The sequence below is a fragment of the Stegastes partitus genome, unplaced genomic scaffold, assembly GCF_000690725.1.
Source record: "Stegastes partitus isolate 25-593 unplaced genomic scaffold, Stegastes_partitus-1.0.2 Scaffold63, whole genome shotgun sequence".
Lineage (NCBI taxonomy): Eukaryota > Metazoa > Chordata > Actinopteri > Pomacentridae > Stegastes > Stegastes partitus.
Genome location: NW_007577794.1, coordinates 1,003,161 through 1,026,173, shown reverse-complemented (window position 1 = coordinate 1,026,173; position 23,013 = coordinate 1,003,161). Strand labels below are relative to the sequence as shown.

At 40.9% G+C, this 23,013-nt stretch overlaps 2 protein-coding genes across 2 annotated transcripts; one reads left to right on the top strand and one right to left on the bottom strand.

Annotated features, from left to right (window-relative positions):
• Nucleotides 1-4,564: 4,564 nt before the first annotated feature.
• On the bottom strand, nucleotides 4,565-14,245 carry pde5aa (phosphodiesterase 5A, cGMP-specific, a). Its single transcript, XM_008276032.1, has 20 exons — nucleotides 13,965-14,245; nucleotides 12,799-13,477; nucleotides 11,963-12,046; nucleotides 11,706-11,780; nucleotides 11,421-11,510; nucleotides 11,172-11,324; nucleotides 11,013-11,080; nucleotides 10,767-10,915; nucleotides 9,787-9,962; nucleotides 9,599-9,649; nucleotides 9,020-9,166; nucleotides 8,474-8,602; nucleotides 6,787-6,881; nucleotides 6,527-6,614; nucleotides 6,103-6,203; nucleotides 5,924-6,001; nucleotides 5,761-5,824; nucleotides 5,583-5,657; nucleotides 4,901-4,984; nucleotides 4,565-4,738 (listed from the first exon to the last, which is right to left on the bottom strand). Exons 1-20 carry the CDS (start codon nucleotides 14,243-14,245, stop codon nucleotides 4,565-4,567), a joined length of 2,841 nt encoding a protein of 946 aa, XP_008274254.1.
• A 2,529-nt stretch (nucleotides 14,246-16,774) lies between these two features.
• Nucleotides 16,775-22,028, top strand: ppp2r2ca (protein phosphatase 2, regulatory subunit B, gamma a). Its single transcript, XM_008276027.1, has 9 exons — nucleotides 16,775-16,838; nucleotides 17,326-17,423; nucleotides 17,581-17,764; nucleotides 18,367-18,479; nucleotides 18,731-18,908; nucleotides 20,290-20,454; nucleotides 20,578-20,747; nucleotides 21,333-21,424; nucleotides 21,731-22,028. The coding sequence occupies exons 1-9, from the start codon at nucleotides 16,775-16,777 to the stop codon at nucleotides 22,026-22,028; spliced, it is 1,362 nt and encodes a 453-aa protein (XP_008274249.1).
• The last annotated feature ends 985 nt before the right edge of the window (nucleotides 22,029-23,013 follow it).

The following is a 23,013-nucleotide window of genomic DNA, read 5'->3' as shown; positions in this document are numbered from 1 at the left end:
ATTTTCTTCAATTTCCACCACAGATTTTCAATTGGATTGAGAGCCGGACTATTTGCAGGCCATGACATTGACCTTACGTGTCTTTCTTCAAGGAAAGTTTTCATAGTTTTTGTTCTATGGCAAGATGCATCGTCATCTTAAAAAATTATGTCATTATCCCCAAACATCCTTTCAATGGATGGAATAAAAAAATGTCCAAATATTTCAATGTAAACTTGTGCATTTATTGAAGATGTAATGACTGCCATCTCCCCAGTGCCTTTACCTGACATGCAGCCCCATATCATCAATGACTGTGGAAATTTGCATGATTTCTTCAGGCAGTCTTCTTCATAAATCTCATTGGAACGGCACCAAACAAAAGTTCCAGCATCATCACCTTGCCCAATGCAGATTTGCGATTTATCACTGAGTATGACTTTCATCCAGTCATCCAGAGTCCACAACTGATTTTCCTTAGCCCATTGTAACCTCGTTTTTTTCTGTTTAGGTGTTAATGATGGCTTTTGTTTAGCTTTTCTGTATGGAAATCCCATTTCCTTTAGGCGGTTTCTTACAGTTTGGTGACTCCAGTTTCTGCCCGTTTGTTCCTCATTTGTTTTGCTGTGCATTTTCTGTTTTCAAGACATATTGCTTTAAGTGTTCTGTCTTGACGCTTTGATGTCTTCCTTGGTCAACCGGTATGCTCGCCTTTTACAACCTTCCCAGGTTTTTTGTACTTGGTCTAGATTTTAGACACAGCTGACTGTGAACAACCAACATCTTTTGCAACAATCCATGATGATTTACCGTCTTTAAGAAGTTTGATAATCCTCTCCTTTGTTTCAACTGACATCTCTCGTGTTGGAGCCATGATTCATGTCAATCCACTTGGTGCAGCAGCTCTCCAAGGTGTAAGATAAGATAAGATAAGATATGCCTTTACTTATCTCACAGTGGAGAAATTCACATTGTTGGTAGCAGCATTCAACAGAGGTACACATATACGAGACAGGAAAAAATAAAAAATAAAAAATGTACATATAAATATAAGAAATAGTGCAAACAAGGAGAGTGTGAGCGCTCCTTTTTAATTTAACTGTGGACTAATGAGCAGATTTAATCTGATGCAGGTGTTAATTTTGTAAATGGAAATTTACAGGGTGATTCCATCATTTTTTCCTCAGAATTGAGTGATTGCATAATTTTTTCCCTGTGCTTGATCTAAAAAAAAGCAATTGTTATTGATTACCACAATTTTTTTTCTTGATTTCTTTTAGTGTTTCTTAAAGTCATTTAAAATTATTTTAAATGACTTCAGTTTTGTGGCATGTCTGTGATCTGTTTTTTTCCTCCAAAATTAAACAACTGAATGAACATCCTCCAAGACTGGTGATTCCATAATTTTTTGCCAGGGGTTGTATAGCGCCAATTGCTAACATGTGTAATCTCAAGGTGCTTTACACTATAAGGTGAACACATAACAAAACTATAATATAGAGGTAAACTCAGCAAATCCAAAAAGGGCTCTTGGCCACAATGAGAAGAAAAAAACTTTCCTTCTCAAAGAAATTTTTGCTTGATGGACTGAGTCAGACTTCAACGTCAATAAACTTACCTTTTACACGTAAACGTGCGCCACCACGGAACTTTGGAGAGGAGTGTGTGAGGAAAACTGTATTTATCTGCTGCCCTGGATGCTGAGGAGCTTCTAGCCGCTTTATAGTCCACCAACGTACATCATGAGAAGGTAAGAGTGTCGCTAGTTACTGAAGTGGATGAATAACAAATTTTGTATCAGTTGATTTGCTACGATCCGTTAGCTTTTTTTAACTGTAAGACTATTAAAGGTGGAAGATCATGTTACTGAGCAAATGTGTAAACTGCTGGTCACTAGAAACTAACACTGTACAGCTGCAGTCTTAGCTGCCAGAGTCGATGTGATACTAAAGTCAAAGCTTCAAGTCCAGGTTGATAAATCTGTGTTTCGGACAGACAGTACTTCAGTTTTGAGGTGCATTGCTAATAAAAACACACGTTTCCATACATTTGTGGCAAATAAGAGCTCGGCCATAAGAGAGGTTTCAAGCCTTTCCCAATGAAAGCACATTAGCTGACACGAATCCAGAGGAATGAAGGTGGCTGTCTTTTCAAGAAGACAGCTTTGCTGGATGGTCCCAGGTTTTTGTGTTAGTCTGAGAAAGGGTGGCCAGCAAATTACATTAGGGACATCATCATGGATTGTGAAACATCTTAGTGAATTTTGTTGCTAATAATTCATTTACTGCCACTGATCATGTCATGACTCGCTACTAAGACTGGAAAAGGCTCTAAGTGTTAGTTTGCCTGGTTTCTCAATCTAAAAGCAGTCTTGTTCAAGCACAGTCATGGGAGGAATACCTGGGAGACCTCTGATGATGCACAAGCTGATCAAAGGGAGTGAAAACAAGCCACAAATACAACTAGGAGCAACATCGTGACTCCAAAAGACCTGTTGGAAGTTGTGTTAGCAATTATCTGCTATTGCCAGCACAGGTTTTAGGAGAAATTTCTGGTCTGTTATCTAAAAAGTGACAATATCAGGCAAAGTTCCATTAATGTGATGGATTTGATTTTGGACAACAAACTCCTAAGACCTGGAAAAGGATAAAGCAAAGGAGCAATGCCTTTGGAGGTCACAGTGGTTAAAACGTTACACATTGAGAAGAAAATATCGGACTACAGATGCCAGCTTAGTTATGAGGAATATCATATCTGAATGCAGTTTTCCTAGTCGATATAATGGAAGATCTATGAATCAAATGATGGTGGTTCTTTTAAAGGAGAGAATTAGTCCGGATTTGTCTCCATTCACTAGTTTTGGACTAGATTATTTTGGACCTGCGGAAATGAAAAAGTGTTATGGGTTCATTTTTACCTGTGTGGGAGCGCGAGCAATTCATTCGGAGGTGGCAAACTCAGGAGACTGAAGCATCACATTGGTTTATCAGTAGAAGAAGTCAAGTTGTCCACATTAAGTCAGATTATGTAAGTAATTTTGTTGGAGCAAGACGAGAGCTGAGAGAATCTCTCACTGTACTGAATACTGAGCTCCTCTTCCAGCTGGAGTTGAAAGGAGCTTTAATCCACCAGTAGGACCACATCATGGTGGTGTTTGAACTTTTTGAACTTTGACATGTATGTTGAACACTGATGGAGAGATGTTCAATACATCTCCGATCTGTTTTGGGAGCAATGGGTTCAGGAGCACTAGAAAAGAAGCAGAAGTGGAACCAAAGAAAAAAGAGTTTAGTTGCTGGAGATGTTGTAGTTGTTATGGGTTCTTCCGATCCACGTGTTGGAGGTTCTTCCTGACAAAAGGCCTAGTGCGTTAGCTGCTTAGCTAGTAACTTAGCTGCTACTAAAGTCTTCAAGATATGATAGATCAAAAATGTTATGCTGAAAGCCAACGAATGCAATTTGCTTTCCAGTTAATTGCCACGATGTAGCATTTCAAAATAAAGTGACATATTGTTGATAAAATCGATAAAATGCTCATAATGATTAAAAAAAAAAAGAAAAGATAGAAAGAAAGGATAATAGTAAAAGTGTTCCAAACATCAGCTTAAGAATGAATGTTGGATTAATGCTTGGTGATTCTGGCACAAAGATGGCATTTATTCATCATAATTATTATTATTATTTTTGAAATGAATGGTTTATTGCAAATTCCTTACAATTTTGATTTCTACTGCCGTTAAAGCCATACAGATAAGATTTGCAGCAATACTGTAATACATTACATGACATTATTTTTACTGTTATATGTGTGGTAAATAATGTTTTTTTTTCTATTCATTATCATAAACTGAAAATTACATAAAATGTATGTTTCTGACTTTTTAGCTAACCAAACCATTCAGACATGAAACTTTTCAAAACCATTCAAGTGGCTGTAGTCACTAGGCCTCATAGACCAGCAATGACATGTGACCAGGCTTCATAAATATTCAGGCTGTGGCTACTGATTGCATAGTAGAAGATATCAATAATAATTGTAATTTAAAAAAAAAAATACAAAAATAACACATTTGTAAAATCTAATCTCATAGTGCATCAAAATTTGAATAAAACATCTAAAAATAAGTATGCTTATATAATAGTATAGTAACATTTTTGTACATAAAATTTAAAATCTGCACACACATTTGAAAAGCTTTGTATGCATTTGAAAATCTGGGTATGGATTTGTAGAACTCAGTGTTGCATGTATGGATAATACAAATATGGTATTTTATCTATGCAAATTGATTACATTTATTTAGCAGACTTTCACAGCTTCAGTAACAAGGAAACTCATCAGTGTGGGACTTCATATTGCTGACAAGCTGTACATTGATTGTGCTGTTCTCTAAGTTGTTTGAGACATAAATGCTGTATTATTCGTCAGGATTTCTGTACAACCTATTCACACATTTGTCCATCCAAGTTCTGATATGTGGGCATCCGATCATAATTTGGTTAAACTGTGTCAAAAAGAAGATGAAGTGAAATGTGTGGCTAAGTGCTTCCAAAAGTCATGCGTCATCATCTTCCATCCAGTTCACTATTCCTCAGTCTGGGTCTCTTCATCAATGCTTTTATGTGTCTCCAGGGTTACAGTACTGCTGTTTTCATTGTTTTCTTCCTCTGCCTCCTCAGCAAGATGCTGCCAGTTTTCTCTGTTCTTCTTACAACCATTCAGCAACGGAGAGCAGGTGTCGAAGAGTCCCGATACGGTCTGAGGAGGACAAAAACAGACACCGGATGGTTGGAGGAAAAGTGAAAATCAGAGCAGAACTCAACAGCACTAAGGGTAATACTGGGGTATTATTTTCCTTACCAACATGCAAACACATATGCATTCATACAACAAACATGCACACATACAGCAGTAACACACCTTATAGAGTGGATAGCAGATCTCATCAATGTATTCAACTTGCATGTATGGCAGCCGAGTGCTGTTTTCTCTGTTCATCATGTCCTGTTGAGATAAGAAAGTACACTGCTGTCAGAAAAGCACTGTTAGAGGAACAGATTATTTTTCTAACATGGAAAAAATATCAAAATATCCCTGAATATGAATATTCCTTCCTATTTAATCCAACCCAAAACATAGCAAGTTACATTCAAGTTCATTAAGTTTAGGAGTAGAAGCTGAAGACTCTTCTGTGACACTGAAGAAGGCAGTCATATCAGTCAGAATGTCTACTTGATCTAAGATATTATTACTTGTGGTTTAGCAGTCAGACAGGCAATGACAGCTTGCAAAAATGCTGTGTGCAGTTTGTATAGGGGCCATAAGAAATCCGCAACTAAGCCACAGTGACACAAGTATTAAGACATCAAACTCTTCCACGTGGAAAAGTGTTGCATCAGGCAGATAAAATACCAATTTCCAGAATAACTGGTTTCATATTTTACCATTATCAAATGAGTAATGATAAACTGTTTCCATGTTTTAAATGATTTAGCATTTTTGTATACATTTTGTAGTTCCAATCTGAATTTTACTCAACAACAGCGAAAAAAAATTAAAATTCCTCAATAAAGTATAAATTGTAGAGGCGAGCACGACTTACAATGGGTTTGATTTTAAACTCTTCTCTCTCTTTATCCCCTTGTGCAAAGAACTCCTTGGCAACCAGGTTGGCAATCTGTTAGGAGGAAGAACGAGGTTAAGGTCGAGATGGACTTAATGTGATTTAGAGATAAAGTGTCAACTGCTTGTTCACAGGAACGCTGCTTTGTGAGACCTACCCGTCTTTGTTCAGGCCAGGGCTTTGCGATAGCAGAGAGGTCACTTGCTGTCATCAGCATTGATCTGTGGAGTAAATTAATAGCTTCAAAGCCATCCTCTTACCCTACTCTGTTTGGCACATCATTATAACATGTCCCAGACTCTGATTTCTTTGATTCTCACCTCAGCAAATCTCGTTGTTTCTCACTCTTCCAGCTCACTCTCTTTTTCTTGGCAAGACTGAAGAATTGTTTTCTTCTCCTTAATAAAAGCAGTCACAGGAAACAAGTGTATCAGGGTTAAACCAAGACTTGCAGAATCCTTCACTTACAGCTACTTTGACATTTAATGTTTTAACGTACTCCAGGTAGACGGTCAGGTCAGTGGCGAGGATCGCCCTTTTGATCATGTGGAGTACAGTTTTGTGGTCTTCTGTAGACAGACCGCTGAGAATCTGACTCCCCTGGCAGAGGATGAGAGAGAGAGATAGGAAGTAAAATTAACTGAAGGCAACAACTTAGTGACCACCAAATGCATGCAGATGCAGTCAGGGACAAAAGTGGTTTCAACTGCAATTAATTGACTTCCATGCTGGCGTATTTATATATCTCACCCTATTATTTTTAAGTCTTAATATGCATGGATATGTGTCATACAAAGCTAAATAGAAAACAATAATCAGATCAGATGAAAAAGAGATTGTGTGCACTAGAGGTAACGTATAGTTTGAAAAAAAGAAAAAGAGAGGGTCAAAATGAATGAAACGATGAGTGGATCAGGCCTTACAGTGTTGTTTAGGATGAAGAGGCACAGATTGTAGTGGTGGTTCTCCAGAGAGGAGTGTCCATACAGCTGAGCTAAAGGCTGTTGAGTCCTGTGGGAATGAAAGAAATTATATAATGAGGCGAACAATTTATATAACAACCAGCATAACAGAGGACAGATATAAATGAAAAAAATATACACGGCCATGGATTAGATCGTATTTTTAACTTGGCAATAAGAGAGAAGGGATTACACATGAGGAAAGGACAAGTAATGTTTACCGTTCTATGTAGGAATTACTGACACCCCTGTGGTCGAGATCGTGATTCAGAGTAGCGATCATCAATGCGAGGATCTCCAGGCGGGAAAATATTGTCTAAGGTATAAAGACAAAGAGATGGACCGAGAAAAAGTGTGAAATAAAGGTACTAAATAAAAAACTTTCTATGCTTGTCTACAGTGAAGAGTGTTTGATTTTATACATCTTTGCAGTTTGTGCACATTCTGCGTTTTGTGTCATTTCATAGAGATTTTACACTTGTTAGTGAAAAAGATGTACTGTTTTTTTTCCCCATTTTCTATAAATGTAAAGTGAATATCTTTGGGTTATCACTGCTGATCAAAGAAAACATGACGCATTTAAAGACATCAGCTTGACGTCTGAAGAACCAAGATTGACGTTTTTAACAAGTTTTGTCTTATTATTGTTTTATTATTGTCTGATTATTGTTATCTTAATATTTTACAGACAAAACAACTAGTTTCTAAACTGAGAAAATAACAAGCAGATGAATCAATAAACAAAATAATAATTAAGGGTAGCTCTTTCATTTTGCACAGTTTAAGGCTGAATAAAAAATTTTAAAGCTCAAATTTTTAAAAGAGAAAAACTGAGAAACATGAAACACAGATATCGGAGTGTGCAGCCAGTTCAAGTTTGTCGTTAAAAAAAATAAAATAAATAAAATAAAATAAAATTTCTAAGCTAGCACAGATTCTGATGTGCAGTTCATGGTCCATGTGCAAGTCAAAGCTTATACCAAACATCTTTGCACATATAGGAAGACAAAGGACCAGTGCTGATTGTAGCTGCCCCAGATAACTAGCAATCTAAGGACCATTAAAATGTTCTAAGGGTCAACTAATACTGACTGACCTAAATACTCAACACATCTGACCAAACCGATGAAAAATGGATCCACAACCTCTCGTTCTAATACAGTGTCACCAACATTTGTGGAAAGAGAGAGAGTGACTGAAAAAGGGGGCCTGAAGAGGTCACGTCAGTAGAGATTTAGACTGTTGTGTGATCCCCACAGAAAGCAGTTAAGTTGTTTGGGCAGTCCAAAATTAATCCTCTTTCAAATAATTAAGGGTGCTCTGTACCAAAGAGCCCCAGCAGTCCTCGAATGACTCCTAAACAAAGTTTAGAACAGCTCAGCCTCAGAACTTCAAAACAGACGAGACTCAATAGATGATAGACAAACATCAAGATATACAACGACAGCCGTATAGACTGTCGAGCAGATTGTCACCAACATACATAAAATTCTCCAAAGCTCTTTTTTTTTCCTTCAAATTTGGGGATGCACACATTTTCCTGCTTGCATTTATAGAATGTGACAAATTATTGATACTTGCTAATTATGGCTACACCATGTGGCCAATCAGCACCATGTTATGTAAATGGCAAATATGCTCTCCATGTTGTGTTGTTTGAATAAAAAGACACACACACACACACACACACACACACACACACAGACATACATGTGGGTACTGAATTTGATGCTGTTGCATATCACTTATTCCACTCTCGCTAGTATTTAAATATAATTTTGTCATGATTGTGGTTTTGTTACAAACATGACAGTCAGCATGCAAAGGTCTAGGAGGCAGGAAACATTTTCGATATTTTTCTTTGCCGCTCACCAAAACATGCACATAGAGATACACACATGCCCTCACCTGTAGTTGGTCTGTGGCCATGAGCATCGCAAACATGCTTTGAGCAGTGCTGAGTGCATGGTTCCAGTTGTGATAAGGCACGTTGTTCCTGTAGCCACGTTTCACGGTCAGGACCCACTGGCAGAGACTCTGGAGGGGAGAGACGTGTGTCAAAGGTGGTAAATAATATAAGAGCCATCAAATTATTTAGGAATCAGTCTGAATTATGTGACTTTTTTATGCTTTTAATTTTCTTGCTAAGTTTGTCAGCAGTTCTTTGACTCTTTGAGGCAAACTACATCTTTGAAATTTAACATATAGCAGCTGATTACTGTTTCATGTGCTCGCCGTTTTTATAGAAGCATGTTTGTCTAGTACAAGAGATTTAATGTGACTGAAATTCAGCTGCATTAATATGAAACAACTGTGTTCAGGTAGTTTTATCAAAAGCCTGCAATAAACTAATTTAAATAGCTTTTTTCCACGCTTAGGTGATATCACAGTTAAGCAATAGTGCTGCTTTTCTCAGCTGTTGCAATGAAACCTAATTATTAGCAAGTGGGCTACCTTGTAATCGATGCTAAAATCCTGCACCAAATTGAGGTCCAGGAACATGCGAATGGTGGCCTGAGTGGTCAGGTCCTCTGGCAGGGCAAAACCGGAGAAATGGAAGTCTAGAATATTCAGTGATTCAGAAGGAGGAATCGTGGCCTCCTGTAAAACACAAATGACCAATAACAAGCTGTTGAAACATGCACTTCAAGACACACAAAATAAGGTGCGATTCCTTCCTCCCCCCATGTAGTGTACGTGCAGGGAAGTCATCTAGGTTTAACATGGGTGTGGAGGTTAGCATAACCTTTGCCACTCACAGGCAGTGATAGCAGCTCATCAAGCGCTTTAACCTGTTAGAGCATTAGCTGGACATTAGGATTAAAGCCTGTTAATCCAATGAGCGGGAACAAAAGAGAGAAGAGGGAGGGGTATCGAAATAGAACGAAGGAGGAAGTACATGCTCGTTTTTTTTTTGTTGTTTTGTTTTTGTAAAGATCATTACTACTAATATATGATATCACACCGATGATGTAGAGAGAGGCTAAGAGCTGTAGCAAGGCAACAAGGACTGAGAGAAAATGTTCACTTCACCTGCAATGCCTGGATTTCCTCCTCTGCTGCAGTGATGTGATACGCAAGAACCTGCAAGTTTAAATTAAACACACATTCAGGCAAGATTTTTAGTCATTGTAGTTTGAAGTTTGAAGTCTACAGCTGGTAAAGTTCACCAGACTTTCAGTTAAAGATATGAGTAGTATGGGGTAAGTTAGTTTTCCCACCTCCTGTGTGACTTCTATACTGGCCCGCCGCTCCTCTGTGATCTGGACAGCCTGAGCGTACTGCAGAGCCAGGCCACAGTACACTGCCAAGTCTTCCAGGAGGCGCTCATCGTATCGGTTGAAGGCCTCCACCTCATCCGAGTCTCTGTTCCGTTTGTTTGTCAGCTGGCACACAGCTAAATGGCAATAAATGGACAGTTTTGACAGTATGAGCGTGACGTTTTGAGAGGTGTCCCATCTTTAGGGGGTTACAGTATAAGTTTTGATAGAAGAAACAGAACTGATTGAGAGGGGGATATACGATTGTTTTTTGTATTCAGCGCACTGCATAATAGTTTTCAGTGGTTAAATTGAATCCCTTTTAGCAGTCTTAATTAAACTAGTAACAAACAGTCAACTTCCCTTCCCTTTCCCTTTTTTAAACATTTAGTTTGTAAGTGTGAATGCACGTACTGCAGTATTTTAGATGCAGGATGTTACCGACATGTCATCTGTATCGGCTTATGAAGGTTTTAAAATTAAATATAGACGTCGTCGCAAAATGAACGCCGACAAACGGATAATGACGACGCTGACTAATGCTCAACACTGTGTCCCAAGCGCCAGGGTGCATACGAGGTCAGAGATTACATTTATTTAGTTGTTTTGCACCTTGTTAGAGACAGTAGGTCAAATTTATCCCGATTGTTGATATTATCAGGAGTGCTCCAGGTCACCCAAGCCTATTAAAGCAGGAGGAAGTCTACAGTTTGTTTGAAGGTGTTACATAAAAATAATAAGATAATAGGCAGAGTAATATGCCAATTCCACTCAAGGAGAGACTTGATGTTCTTCCAAATTACATGGAAAAAAATATGCCTGTATGTCGATATTGGCCAGAATAAGTCATGAATAAGACATAAGAAATAAAGAGAACTGAAGCAGATGAGTAAAAAATTATTATTTAAAAAGAAAAAAAAAGATTCAAGACAGAAACTTACCGATAACATTTTCAGACCTTTCATTTCTAACAGGAGAGCAGATGAGACTCCTCATTGATTCCTCAGAACTCTTCGACATATTAAGTGTTTCCATGGCCATCAGTGTTTGAAAGGCATACGATGGATCGATATCGCTGATGTTGCGTTCCCTGAAAGATTATGTGTTCTGTTAGTATTAGATAAAAGAAATCCTAAATTATGTGAAGTAAATTAGCGCTGAGGACTTGTGCAGTTTGCGGCTTATACCTTCTGTAGATCTGACAAGTTGATCCGAGCTCCTCACACTCCAAGTGTATCACACGTGAGAATGAAACCTGCCACCAGAACAGAACAGACTGTGGATTACAGGAAATGTGTATGTGTTTTACAAGCAAACAAGTAAAGTAATCAAATAGGATGATGTACCTTGTCTTCCCTGACTGAAGTTTGCTCGCTGGGGATGAAGATGGTGCAGTACTGAGCATGTGTGAAGGGCATGATGGTGGCAGCCATCTTACTCAGCAGAACCTCAAAGGACTGGTGCTCCTTTGATAATACCTGTGCCATCTCTATCAAGGCCTGGCAAATACAAACACACACAGATACATGGATTACATAGACACACATGCATTCGTAGAAATCAATAGATTCCATATTGTTCTCTGCTGATGCTACCTGACTGCGTTTAGCCTCTTGTCTGGAGCTCTCATACAGCTGGATGTTATCCAAGACCATCCCCAACACATCCATGTGACTGGACAGCACCTGGTCAGCAAAATTCAACTCGGTCTTAACTCAGATTTATTCAGATTGTTAGCAGACACCCATTAGTCAGTTCTTCACAAAGTTTGTGAAGTTAAATGGGTTGGCCATACCATATTAAGTATACAATAGGCAAAACCCTACACCAATGGTGCCCTGTAGTAATTATTAAAATATGACAAACCTCCAGTCACTCACCTTTTCATCCATATTAGTGAAAGCAGAAAGTGATCCATCGCTTCTTTTGTTGATCATCACCACTACACCTACCAACTGTCAACAAAAAGATGTTTATTATTATGCAATCTGCATTATAACCTCTGTTACAATATACGGACGCTATACCGCTGAAATTCATTTGGACTGTGTATATTTACCCCGATTAAGCTACAGGCATGTGTAAAAAATACATAATCACCTTAAATGATTTGAAAAGTAGTGGTTATGACTGTTACCTCTCCCCAGTGGTTCTTGATGGGAACACTCAAAACACTCCTGATCTTTGATGATTGATCAACATCTAAGTTGAATCTGGGGTCCTGTAGATGTGAACAAAGAACACAATAGTATGCTTACTTAACTGCAAAACACTTGTGTGTCTAAGACATGTATAGCACAGTTTTTCGTATTAGATCTTCATGGAATGCAGCAGCAACAGACTTCAGCACCAACCCAAACTTTACTCTATCTACTCCTCAAGCTGTCTGGTCAGTATCGCTCATCGGCCTTGGATACATTTGGGCAGAAATACCCACATTTCTCAGGAATCTTGATGTCCAACAGGTTATCAAGAACAACCCATCCACACCCACGCAGACTTGGGATTACCTGGTGTCCAAATCTGCCAGGCGTTGGCACCCATTCCTAATCACACTGATGATGAGGTCAAGGAAAACTGCTGTAGGCACCACCATCTGTAAGCCTTTTAAGTGAGCTGTGCCGTCTTCCCTCACTGCGTGGGTGTGTGGGTGTGTATGCAGGTCAACAACACATGGCAGTATGGCAGAGAACATCACTCTCTTCGTAATCAGGTTTACCAGTGGAGGAAATCTCTAAAAGGATTAAACGTAAGTGCGTGATCTGGGATTCCCTGACACACACCCACACTTCAAGAAATAACCGTGCCATCGTCTAAAAACAGGCTATCAAGACTTATTTGGTGCACAGCCCTCATTCCTGATACTAAATCCACCACCTGTGCTCTCAAACAAGCATGTTTTTTTCATGGGTAGAAATCTGTTACGCTGCTTGTTACAAAATGTAAAGCCATGGCACGTGCAAGAAGATTTACCTCGGACGTATCCCTCAGGTTCATTGGTGAACCTGTCGCCAACACGCATCCCATGATACCCTTCACTAGCTCCAGATGTGCATTGCTGTACAGGTTGCCTTCGCTCAAGCAGCCCAGTGCTGTCAGGGTTACCACCTCCTCCAAGGTGCTCCGTCCACTGCAGTCTTTCCTCATGAGAGAGAGCGAACTGCCCTCAGCTGCCAGCAGCTCCCCAGTGTGCCCGACAGCCTCCTGGCAAAGCTCTGCTACAGAACCCATCCATCTTAGGCCTCCTCCCAGGAGCCCCATCATCCACTGGCAGCCCTCATCACGACCGCAGGCTCTAGTCTTCGTCGCAGTTGGCGTCAGAAGCTGTGGAGAGTGGGGCACGTCTGGGGAGCAGGGGCAGATGGGGGAAAGCGGGCGACAGGGGGAAAAAGAGAAGTGGGAGGAAGAGCGGGGAGAGCAAGGCGAGTGACTTCTCAGTGTGTCTGGGCAGAATCGGTCCACCCACTCAGGGGCGCTGAGGTTGGAAGCGAAGGGCTTGAGTCTGTCCGTCAAAGATGAGATATTCAGGTGTGAGCTGGTCATCGGAGAGGAAGATCTGCGGTGAGGACTCTTCATTAACAGGCCGGTGTGGTCGGAGCTGCTCCTGGAAACCCCGGACGGCAGGGGGGACATCTCCGGCTGTGGACTTACCCTGAAATCACAGTCAAGACAGGTTTTGTTATTTGACTGGGAAAGTAAAAATGAAAACCTGGACTGAAGTGACAGTTTGTGTATTACAGCAGTCAGTAACAATGTAATCCAGCTCTCCAGTAATTTTGTGCAAAAGTTATGGACAGCACTCCTCTTTCTGGAAGAACTCTTCCGCCTGCCTAAATAGGGTCCAGAACATTTTAAAAGACACATCCCACCCTGGACACGCTTTGCTCGAACTGCTGCATACAGGCAGATGTTTCAGGACAATAAAACCAGACCAAAAAGACATAACTGATCCCAACACTGCCAAAACCTGAAATGTAATCAGATGTATCAAGAAAAAATAAACAAATAAATGTGAAGAAGAAGATGATAAACCCTTTTTAATACACAACCTTTCAAATTAAAAGCCTCGGCTGAAAAGAATGAGAAAAGTCATCTTTAGCTGTGAGGAACATTAGTGGTGGGAAAACAGAGAATCTTACGCTGAAGCTCTGCGTAAAAAGTACGCCCTGGTGAAGTCAGAGTGGTCGTCCAACCAGGCCTCCACTTGGTCGCTCTTCATACCGTCTCCAAACTTCTTGCCGCGCGTCTTGGACCGCGGACTCCACAGCGGGGAAAAGAACCAGCCCATCCCTTGAACCATCGGCGTGTCCCTCACCGTTTCCCTGCGGAGGGACGTCTGTGCGCCAGCATCAGGGGACGCACCGGGAGTCCTACTGGCAGACTCCATGGATTCCAGAGCTTCAGAGTGCAGACAGGGCATTCCCTCGCTCAGGTAAAGCGAAAAAAGATCGGGTAAACTCAGCTTTCCACTCCTAGTTGAGTTATCCAGGAGAAACGACTGAACCGTGAGGAGGTATTGAGGCAAGACTGAGGACGTGACAGAGTGGAGTGCGATGGGGAGCCCGTGGAAACCATTGCGTCAAGGTAATCCCCTGACCTTTATTTAGCCGATCTGGCACCACGGGTTTCTTCATTAAAGGGAGCCGATTAAAGCTTCGTTATAGAGTTGATGGAGCGGCTCCAACCTGAGGCTTTACTCCATAATAAATTGGCGCAGATGCTCTTTCAATTTTGCCAAGTGCATTTGGGATATCTAAAGAAGGTTCGAGGATCCAGTAAATTAAGTTTCTTGTAAACTATTAATCAGATTTGAGTGATTTACTGTAAGAGTTCACATTTTACTTGTTTATTTGTATAGTGACAAAGCACCAGTACTCCAGCATTTAAAGCCTAAGTGAATCATAGGCCACAATCCAGCAATAAATACATCAAACCGCACAAAACACGGAGATCACTATAATAGCCACACTATAGAAACATAAAAAACATTGGGTGTCATTATCAGCTACATAATGTAAATGATTTCGTATGAGTAAATTAAATAAAAACAGAATGATTAAATATATATCCAAATATTCCAGTTTTGCATGTTAAACATATTAAAGTGTTGCTTTTTGTTGTATCAGTGTTTCTGGCATGCTTTTGTATTATGTTTAAAAACAAAAAAACAGACAAGGTAAACATTTTTAATCCATCTAAACACTGGTGGCCAGCATTATGGATAAAAAGCTTTATATGGACTTTTGCAGAATGCTGTATACTGTGTTAATGTGTGATAAAGAAAATGTACAACATTAAAGCTAACATAAAACCAAAAAAGTGGAAAATAACCTGTACCTGTTTCTAATGAAGACACACAGTCAGGGTTAGAACAGTAGCTGGGGGTAACCTCACATGTAGTTTTCAAGGAGAGGACTTATGGATGTGCAAAAATGGAAAACTCTGAAAACAAGGTTTTGTTTAATTTTGAAGAGTCTTCTAGATCGTCACTTCAGTATACCATGATAAGGGTTGTGCACTTCTTGTAAGAAAGAGGGAGAATGTAAAAGCTAAATGGTTGGAGCCTTGTTCTTTGGTTGAGGGAATGCCAAACAGTGTGGCATTAAGAAGTAAATCAGTTTCGTCTCATTCAGCCTTCAAGTTCTGTTGATGTGTTCTGGACAGAAATCCCTGCACCTATTGTTTGATTCAAATTTTGTCTTAAAACAACAACAACAACAAAAAAAACAACTATCTATACTATTACGCTCAATTTTGACACTAGAAAGTGCAAACTACACACTTCTCAGTATTTAAGGGCTCCCTCTGCTGGTCTTGGGCTCTCCTCATCACCTGCAGTGGGTGGATCCTCCAGTGACAGCTGTGCTGCGATTGGCTGCTCCAGGAGGAGGCTGCCATGACACAGTGGATGCTGCACAGAATCAGATCCACAGCATCAGCAGGCAGCGGACCTCCATCCTCCTCGTTATCCCTCTCTCTTTCTCTTTTTTTCTTCTCCTTTGCCTCTCCTCCTCTCACCACCACCCTTGCTCTCTCTTTTCTGTCCCTTCTCCTCTCCCTTCGACAGACACGCAGGCCTGCTTGAGTACACTGCAGTAGAGGACCTTAAACACACCAGCAGCAGGAATACCAGGAGCAGCGGCGGCGGCAGTGGCAGGCGGACTGGTAGGTGTGCTGAGGCCTGTCCTCCCTCCCTCCTGCAGCACAGGCAAGACATCTCATTCTCCTCTGATCTCCGTCAAGGACTATCTATTTGAGAAGACGGCGTTTGTGCGTGCGTGTGAGAGCGGGGATCTGGAAAGTAGGCAGAGAGGACTACCACACCCTGGGAACATTTATCACCGCTGCCAGGGCTGCATGGAGTGAATGTTGCAGTAGATATTTTCATGCCGTCTTCATCCTGTACTTATTTCTGTATGCATACACAAGGATTCATATTCTCTCAGCTCTAGTTGTTTGTTGTTTTCCCTCTCATATGAAACACTGACGAGGCCTTGTGCATCTATACACATGTGTCTTTCCTAATGAGCGTGTTGAATGTCTAACTAAGGTCACACCATTTGGCATGCTGTGTGCACGTATTGTCAGCCTACCTAATGACGGCCCTCCTCTTTCCTTCCCAAAGCTCTCTTCATCACCAGCCTCCCCATCCACGTCTCTCTCTCTCTCTCTCTCTCTCTCCTCCTGCATCTTACTTTCCTCTTACTCCCTCCTTCTCTTTCTAAAAAAAACCCCTCTCTTTCTTGTCCCTTTCCATCACCCCGTCCAACACCTTCTCCTTGTCACGCCTCTTCTCCTTCCGGTCGGCCGGTTTCCCAGGATGCCTTGTTCCAGGCCGTTCCGCTAGGCCCCAGCAGCATGGGCGGAGCCTGGGTGGGGAGAGAGATTACGGATTGGACCCTTCCCCTCAGGACGGGCGCGCTGGCGGGTCAGCCTCCCTCAGCTTCAGATGGGCGAGGACGCTGAGAGCCCCAAAATCAACCACACCTTCCTGCGAGACTACGTCACTGAAGGTAGAGCAGACTGAGTGTCACTGCTGTGGTGTCGGATAACATGCTGGTATGATCGGACAGATGCATTTCAGCTTCATGGGTGCATTATTCCTGCAGCACTGGATGAAAGGAATAGATGATGACATTGATCAGTCCATGACTGATTGAACACTCAGCAAGAAACACTTGTTGTTGGCCTTGTTTCATATTCTCCCATTAGAGACAAATGTTTGATTTATGGTTTGGTGTTCCAGGAGCTTGTAGCAGAACAAATATGTGGTTTGAAGTGGATACTTTATAAAAATCCAGTGTTTTTTTTTTACTCATTCCCACCTCTGTCCACATTTATTATGCTCTCTTAATGTTCTGCCTCTCATTTGCTCTGTGCCTACTTAATACCCTTTCTACTCTATCATCTCTTTCTCTTCCTGTCTCTCTGTTTGTTTTTTAATTTCAACCATCATACCTCATAATTGCCCCCCCACACACTTCCTTGTCTTCCTCCCAGCTGATGTCATCTCTACAGTGGAGTTTAACCAGACAGGGGACCTGCTGGCCACGGGGGATAAAGGTGGCCGAGTGGTCATCTTTCAGAGAGAGATTGAGGTCAGTTTAACAATGCCTACTTCCTGTACCAAAGTTTTCTGCAACAGTCATTGTATAATCCACATATAACCACAGCAGTTTTTGTTATGGATTCTATGAACATACAGTAAAAGTTTTCACTGAAAACTGTGTTTTCTCCACTGTGTGTCCTGGGCAGTCTAAAGGGGAGTTGGAGGAGGTGGGGGAGACCGGGGACTCTGGGGAATACAACGTCTACAGCACATTTCAGAGCCACGAGCCAGATTTTGACTACTTGAAGAGTTTGGAGATAGAAGAGAAAATCAACAAGATCAGATGGCTGCCACAACAGAATGCAGCACATTTCCTCCTTTCCACCAATGGTGAGAAATCAGTGACATCTCAACTTCTAGGCGAAGATCACATGGATTTCTAGTTGTGCTAGAATAAAGTACAACAAGTGTACTTAGGTGAAATTTCTGCTATAAGACAAGTCCCCTAAATAGAAAAGATTTTTTCCGAAGACCGGCTGTGGTGTGAATTACAAACATCAGTTCAACCTCCATTTCCTGAAATTATTTCATGGGTGCTTCATCTTTTATGACCTGAGTAGGATAAAATAACATCAGGCCAGTAATTGGAAACTCACTTGTGGGTACAATAGTCACACCATCCTGCCAGTGGTAAACCACAGAACTTAATCTGTGTTTTAATTATATCTAATTGCTCTCAAGTCTGTGAAACAGGGATCATGCTTTGAAACAAATGTTGCTCCATTTACAAAGGGTGAAATTTACAACAATGTTAAACTAAATCTGTTCACTGGATTCTTTTCTTTATCTGTCTATATTAACACAATATATTATTATTAGTTGTCTTTTCTCCTGACAATTTATTTGAAAGCTGTTTGAGTTGCCTGTAGTAGTTATTGTCAATGTTCTCTGCACTTGAACTTCTGATGTGAAAATCCTGTTGCCTGTCACAGATAAGACCATTAAACTGTGGAAGGTGAGTGAGAGAGACAAGAGACCAGAGGGATACAACCTGAAAGATGAGGAGGGACGGCTCAAGGACATCTCTACCATCACCTCCCTGCAGGTACACACACACACACACACACACACACACTCAGGCACACCTGCACGTCAAATATGTATCAGATTCACATTCAGCAAATCGGCAAGTCAGGTGTCTGCCTTTTACATCTTTGCTCTTGCCCTTATATGATCCCTGACTCTCGTGCCCTCTGATTTTGTCCTTTCTGTCGTTGTTCTCATTGTTTCCCTCTTTCTTATCCCTGCTCTTTTTCTTTCCTTCATTCTTCAATTGTTTACATTTCTGCATCCAAGGTGCCAGTGCTGAAACCTACAGATCTAATGGTAGAGGTTCGTCCCAGACGAGTGTTCGCTAATGGACATACCTACCATGTCAACTCCATCTCGGTCAACAGCGATGGGGAGACCTACCTGTCTGCTGATGACCTGCGCATCAATATGTGGCACCTGGGCATCACAGACCGTAGTTTCAGTATCCTTTGTTGCCATGATTTGTTTAGATCATCCCATACTGTTTTTAGTATCTCTGCTTCCTGTAGCTCAGTGTCTTGCCTCGGATTTTCTGTGCAACTTAATCTCTCGCTGGAGACATTTCTCAGATTTCACAGAGAATGAAATTCCCAAAACTGCACAAAAAAGGAGAACAAAGTTGATCACTGGACCTATCTTTTTTCACAGTTATGGAGATATTTAATGTATCATCCCAACTATTTTTGCAACACAAATGAGAGAATTATACTTGAATAAGTTAAAATCAATTCCTGCAATAGAAAAAAAGAACAGAGAGATCGATAGAAAACCCCAAGTGCATATCAGTTAGCATTTTCTTTAATCATTGAAGTTAATAGGTCAGTATGCATTTTTGGTTCCAATTACGTCTATTTAAATAATGCTAAAATTAATGCTTAGTATGTTGCTTAAACCCATAATTACATTTTAGTCAGCACAAAACAACATATTATTGAAACTTTGTGTTAAAATATACTCTTAAAACAAGACATAGTAAATTCTGTGTACATTGGTGTGCATTGCAGAAATAAAATTATTAGATTGTTGTTGAGCATCACATACTGGCATATGTCACCATATACAGTATATTGAGTACATGGATGCACTGGGATACTCATTAAAGAAAAAGCACATTGGACATGCATACAGAGAGATTCTTTAATGTAATATATACCTTTAAACAGCTAAACCATACATCTAAATCCAAGCATAGAATATCACAAACCTGATTCCACCTCATGCATGGTAAACATGCATACATTCTTGTCCATTTCCATTCATCCTCGCTCCATATTTAATGTAACCAGCACATGACTATGTTTGGATTTATGTTTCGATCAAAGCCCTGTGTACTGCCTCAGAGTGTGAATTAAGGCTGTAGCATGTAGGACCTGCTGCATTTAGAGATTTCCCATTCAAATGGAAGCTGACCTAGAAAATCGTAGAGGCATCTATGGAAGACGAGTTTAAATAATTCACTCAGCAGTACACTTTCTACTGAACCACACAGGACTACCACAAATAGAACAGAGAGAGAGGAACAGAGTGTGCGTGCATATTGGGGGTTGGTTGGGGGTTGCTTTTTTTGGGGGGGGGGGGATTATGCATTGAGGAGTCTGCATGTAGAAAATGTTGGTAATGAAAAATTGAACGTTCATCTACAACTGAAGAGAACCTAACAAGGATGATGATTTAATATAAATGATTTGCTGCTCCCTCACTGAGCCTTCCTGTGCACATGAATACAGTCATCACACTTCTATTGTAGAGTCCCTGCTCTCTCTACATTCATTTTGTGTTCAGGTTCTCTGGGCTGTTTGGTCCTTGATGGATCTTCCTTTCAGACATCGTAGACATCAAACCAGCCAACATGGAGGATCTGACGGAGGTGATAACGGCAGCAGAGTTCCACCCTCAGCACTGCCACTTGTTTGTGTACAGCAGCAGCAAGGGAACACTGCGCCTCTGTGACATGAGAGCCTCCGCACTCTGTGACAGACATACCAAACGTGAGCATTTTGTAGAGATCACAAAGCTTATTTGCACAGATAAAGTGTTACAATACGGGAATGAGCATTCAGGAATTCCAGTCTCATAATGCAAAATCTCTGATTCTACCTATGTCTAATCAGTTTTTGAGGAACCTGAGGATCCAGGAAGCCGGTCCTTCTTCTCAGAGATTATCTCCTCTGTGTCGGATGTCAAGTTCAGCCACAGTGGACGCTACCTGCTGACCAGAGACTACCTCACCGCCAAGGTGTGGGACTTGAATATGGACAAAGGCCCAGTGGAGACGTACCAGGTAAGACAGCACTGTTTCACTGCTCTGTGCACATGCTGTAGTTTTACAACAGTTTTTACAGCTTAGTGTGTCCATCTAATCATACATCTATGTGGAAAATTTAACAATACATACAGTTTAGTTCTGTAAATATTAGTTTATTGCAAAGCTAACAGAAATTGATCCACAACCATTTTGATAGCCTAAGATGTTTATGGTTGTCAAAATTGCTAATTGATCAGAAATTAATTCAATTATTCAACATACACTTGAAGATTTTGAGGCATCGCATGGACCTCTAAGAAACTGTGATGCTATTTTTACATTTTGTTGACATTATATAGATAAAATGATTAATTACACAATGTACGCTAATTAAAAATAATTGTTAGACACTTAAATTGTCAGACATTCTGCTTGTGTTGCTTAATTTTGGTGTTATATCTGGAAACTCTGTGTTTATACATGAGAGAAGAGGATCCAGCCATGTCAACACACATACAGTTTGTTGTAGATGTGTGTTGTGTTATGCCTGTGAGCTGCTACATAGAACATTATTCTTAAGCTACCCCAGAAACTAAAGTCGACTGTCTTCATCATCCCCAGGTCCACGAATACCTAAGGAGTAAGCTGTGTTCACTCTACGAGAATGACTGCATCTTTGACAAGTTTGAGTGTGTTTGGAACAGCTCAGACAGGTAAGTGGCAGTAAAGAATGGACAAAGTACAGCGTATTTAGGTGCATTTGAAAGCAAAGCAGACAGTTGTTTCAGTGTGTTTCTGCTTACAGTGATTCCTCCGCCTCTGCCATTATCCGACGTTTAAATCAATCCCAGTGACAAGCTTTGCCGACATCAAATCAATTCGCTTGCCTTCAGTTTTGTTTTCCTTTTTTTCGCCTCCTCACCCTTCCATGATCTTACTTCTTCCTCTTCCCTCTCATTCTCATTCTTGACATCCTCTCCTCTCCTCTCCTCTCCTCTCCTCTCCTCCACGACGATCAGTGTGATCATGACAGGGGCGTACAACAGCTTCTTCCGGATGTTCGACAGGGAAACGGGCCGAGGTGTAACCCTGGAGGCGTGGCGAGAAAGCAGCAAGCCTCGGGCCGTGCTGCGTACCCGCCGAGTGTACACCGGCGGAAAGCGTCGCCGTGGTGATGTGGGCGTCGACAGCCTGGACTTCACCAAGAAAATCCTGCACATGGCTTGGCACCCATCTGAAAATATAATTGCCATAGCAGCCACCAACAACCTGTACATCTTCCAGGATCGTGTCAACCCTGAGACGCAGGCACAGTGACAGGAACGGAAACACGAACAGTGGCAGACGCATTGCTTTCATCAAACTGTCACAGAAATACTAGCAGTGACTCAAATACATTTGGATGTTTTAGAGAAGGCATGGGAAGTGGAAAGCGTTTGTTTCACAACATACTGAGATGTAGAAGATTGGATTTATGATAACACAACAAGACTATTTATTCGATTCAGTTTATTTGATCCCCAAGGAAGATGTGTAATCATTTTTTCAACACAGAGATGAACTGATGTCTCTGATGCCCATCAGGACATGTTTTTTTGCTGCACTCTACTCCCACTTTTTGAAGATGTTTGTGCAACTGCCCCACTGTAGGGGCAGTAGAAGAGGTGCAGGGACACCTCTCCATCTGCAATGACTCAGTGCTGTTGATCACACAATGTTGCACTCCTCACTAATATGATCTGGTAACTTTTTACACAACATGCGTTAGGTAGCAAGGAAGGAATGTCTAAAGCTACAAAACATACAGGTCTTGAGATGACTGGATGACTTTAACAGACAGTGCATCTAAATCTAAACATTTTTTTTCACAATTGTGGATATTAGGAATGGTGTTACTGTATAGCTTTTATTTCTTTCTCTCTCTATCGAGTGACAACAGCAGCTGAACCTCTCCCTCAGAGCAGTGCTCTTGGAGATTGCACGCATAATTGACCCCGCAGTCTTTGCCCTATTCACTTTGCAATAATGGCACTAACAACAACACAGTACAGCAGTATTCCTGCTTTAAAACATGAGCTTTTTCTTCTACAGGAAACATAAATGTATACTCTCTTTTTACTGTTAGCTGTAAATATTCCGTGTTCCTTTTTTTAAGGTCGGCGCCAATTTTGGTTTCCGAGAGCTAAAACGTTGCATTTTGTCGAGTACACTGTAAATGAACGTGAGATCTCATCTATAAAAAGGCTGTGGAATCACACTTTTTTCATTTTCTTGTAGCAGTGCATAGGTAGTTATTGCTGGC

Bases quoted from the DNA above. Each gene is read 5' to 3' on its own strand.
- pde5aa (XM_008276032.1), bottom strand. From the start codon at position 14,245: ATGCCCTGTCTGCACTCTGAAGCTCTGGAATCCATGGAGTCTGCCAGT. The intron at 11,081-11,171 runs GTACATCATCCT...TTCTGGTGGCAG, and splicing joins CTTCAGTCAGGGAAGACAAG to GTTTCATTCTCACGTGTGAT. The intron at 4,739-4,900 runs GTGTGTTACTGC...TGTCCTCCTCAG, and splicing joins TCTGCTATCCACTCTATAAG to ACCGTATCGGGACTCTTCGA.
- ppp2r2ca (XM_008276027.1), top strand. From the start codon at position 16,775: ATGGGCGAGGACGCTGAGAGCCCCAAAATCAACCACACCTTCCTGCGA. The intron at 20,455-20,577 runs GTGAGCATTTTG...ATGTCTAATCAG, and splicing joins CTGTGACAGACATACCAAAC to TTTTTGAGGAACCTGAGGAT. The intron at 20,748-21,332 runs GTAAGACAGCAC...CATCATCCCCAG, and splicing joins GCCCAGTGGAGACGTACCAG to GTCCACGAATACCTAAGGAG.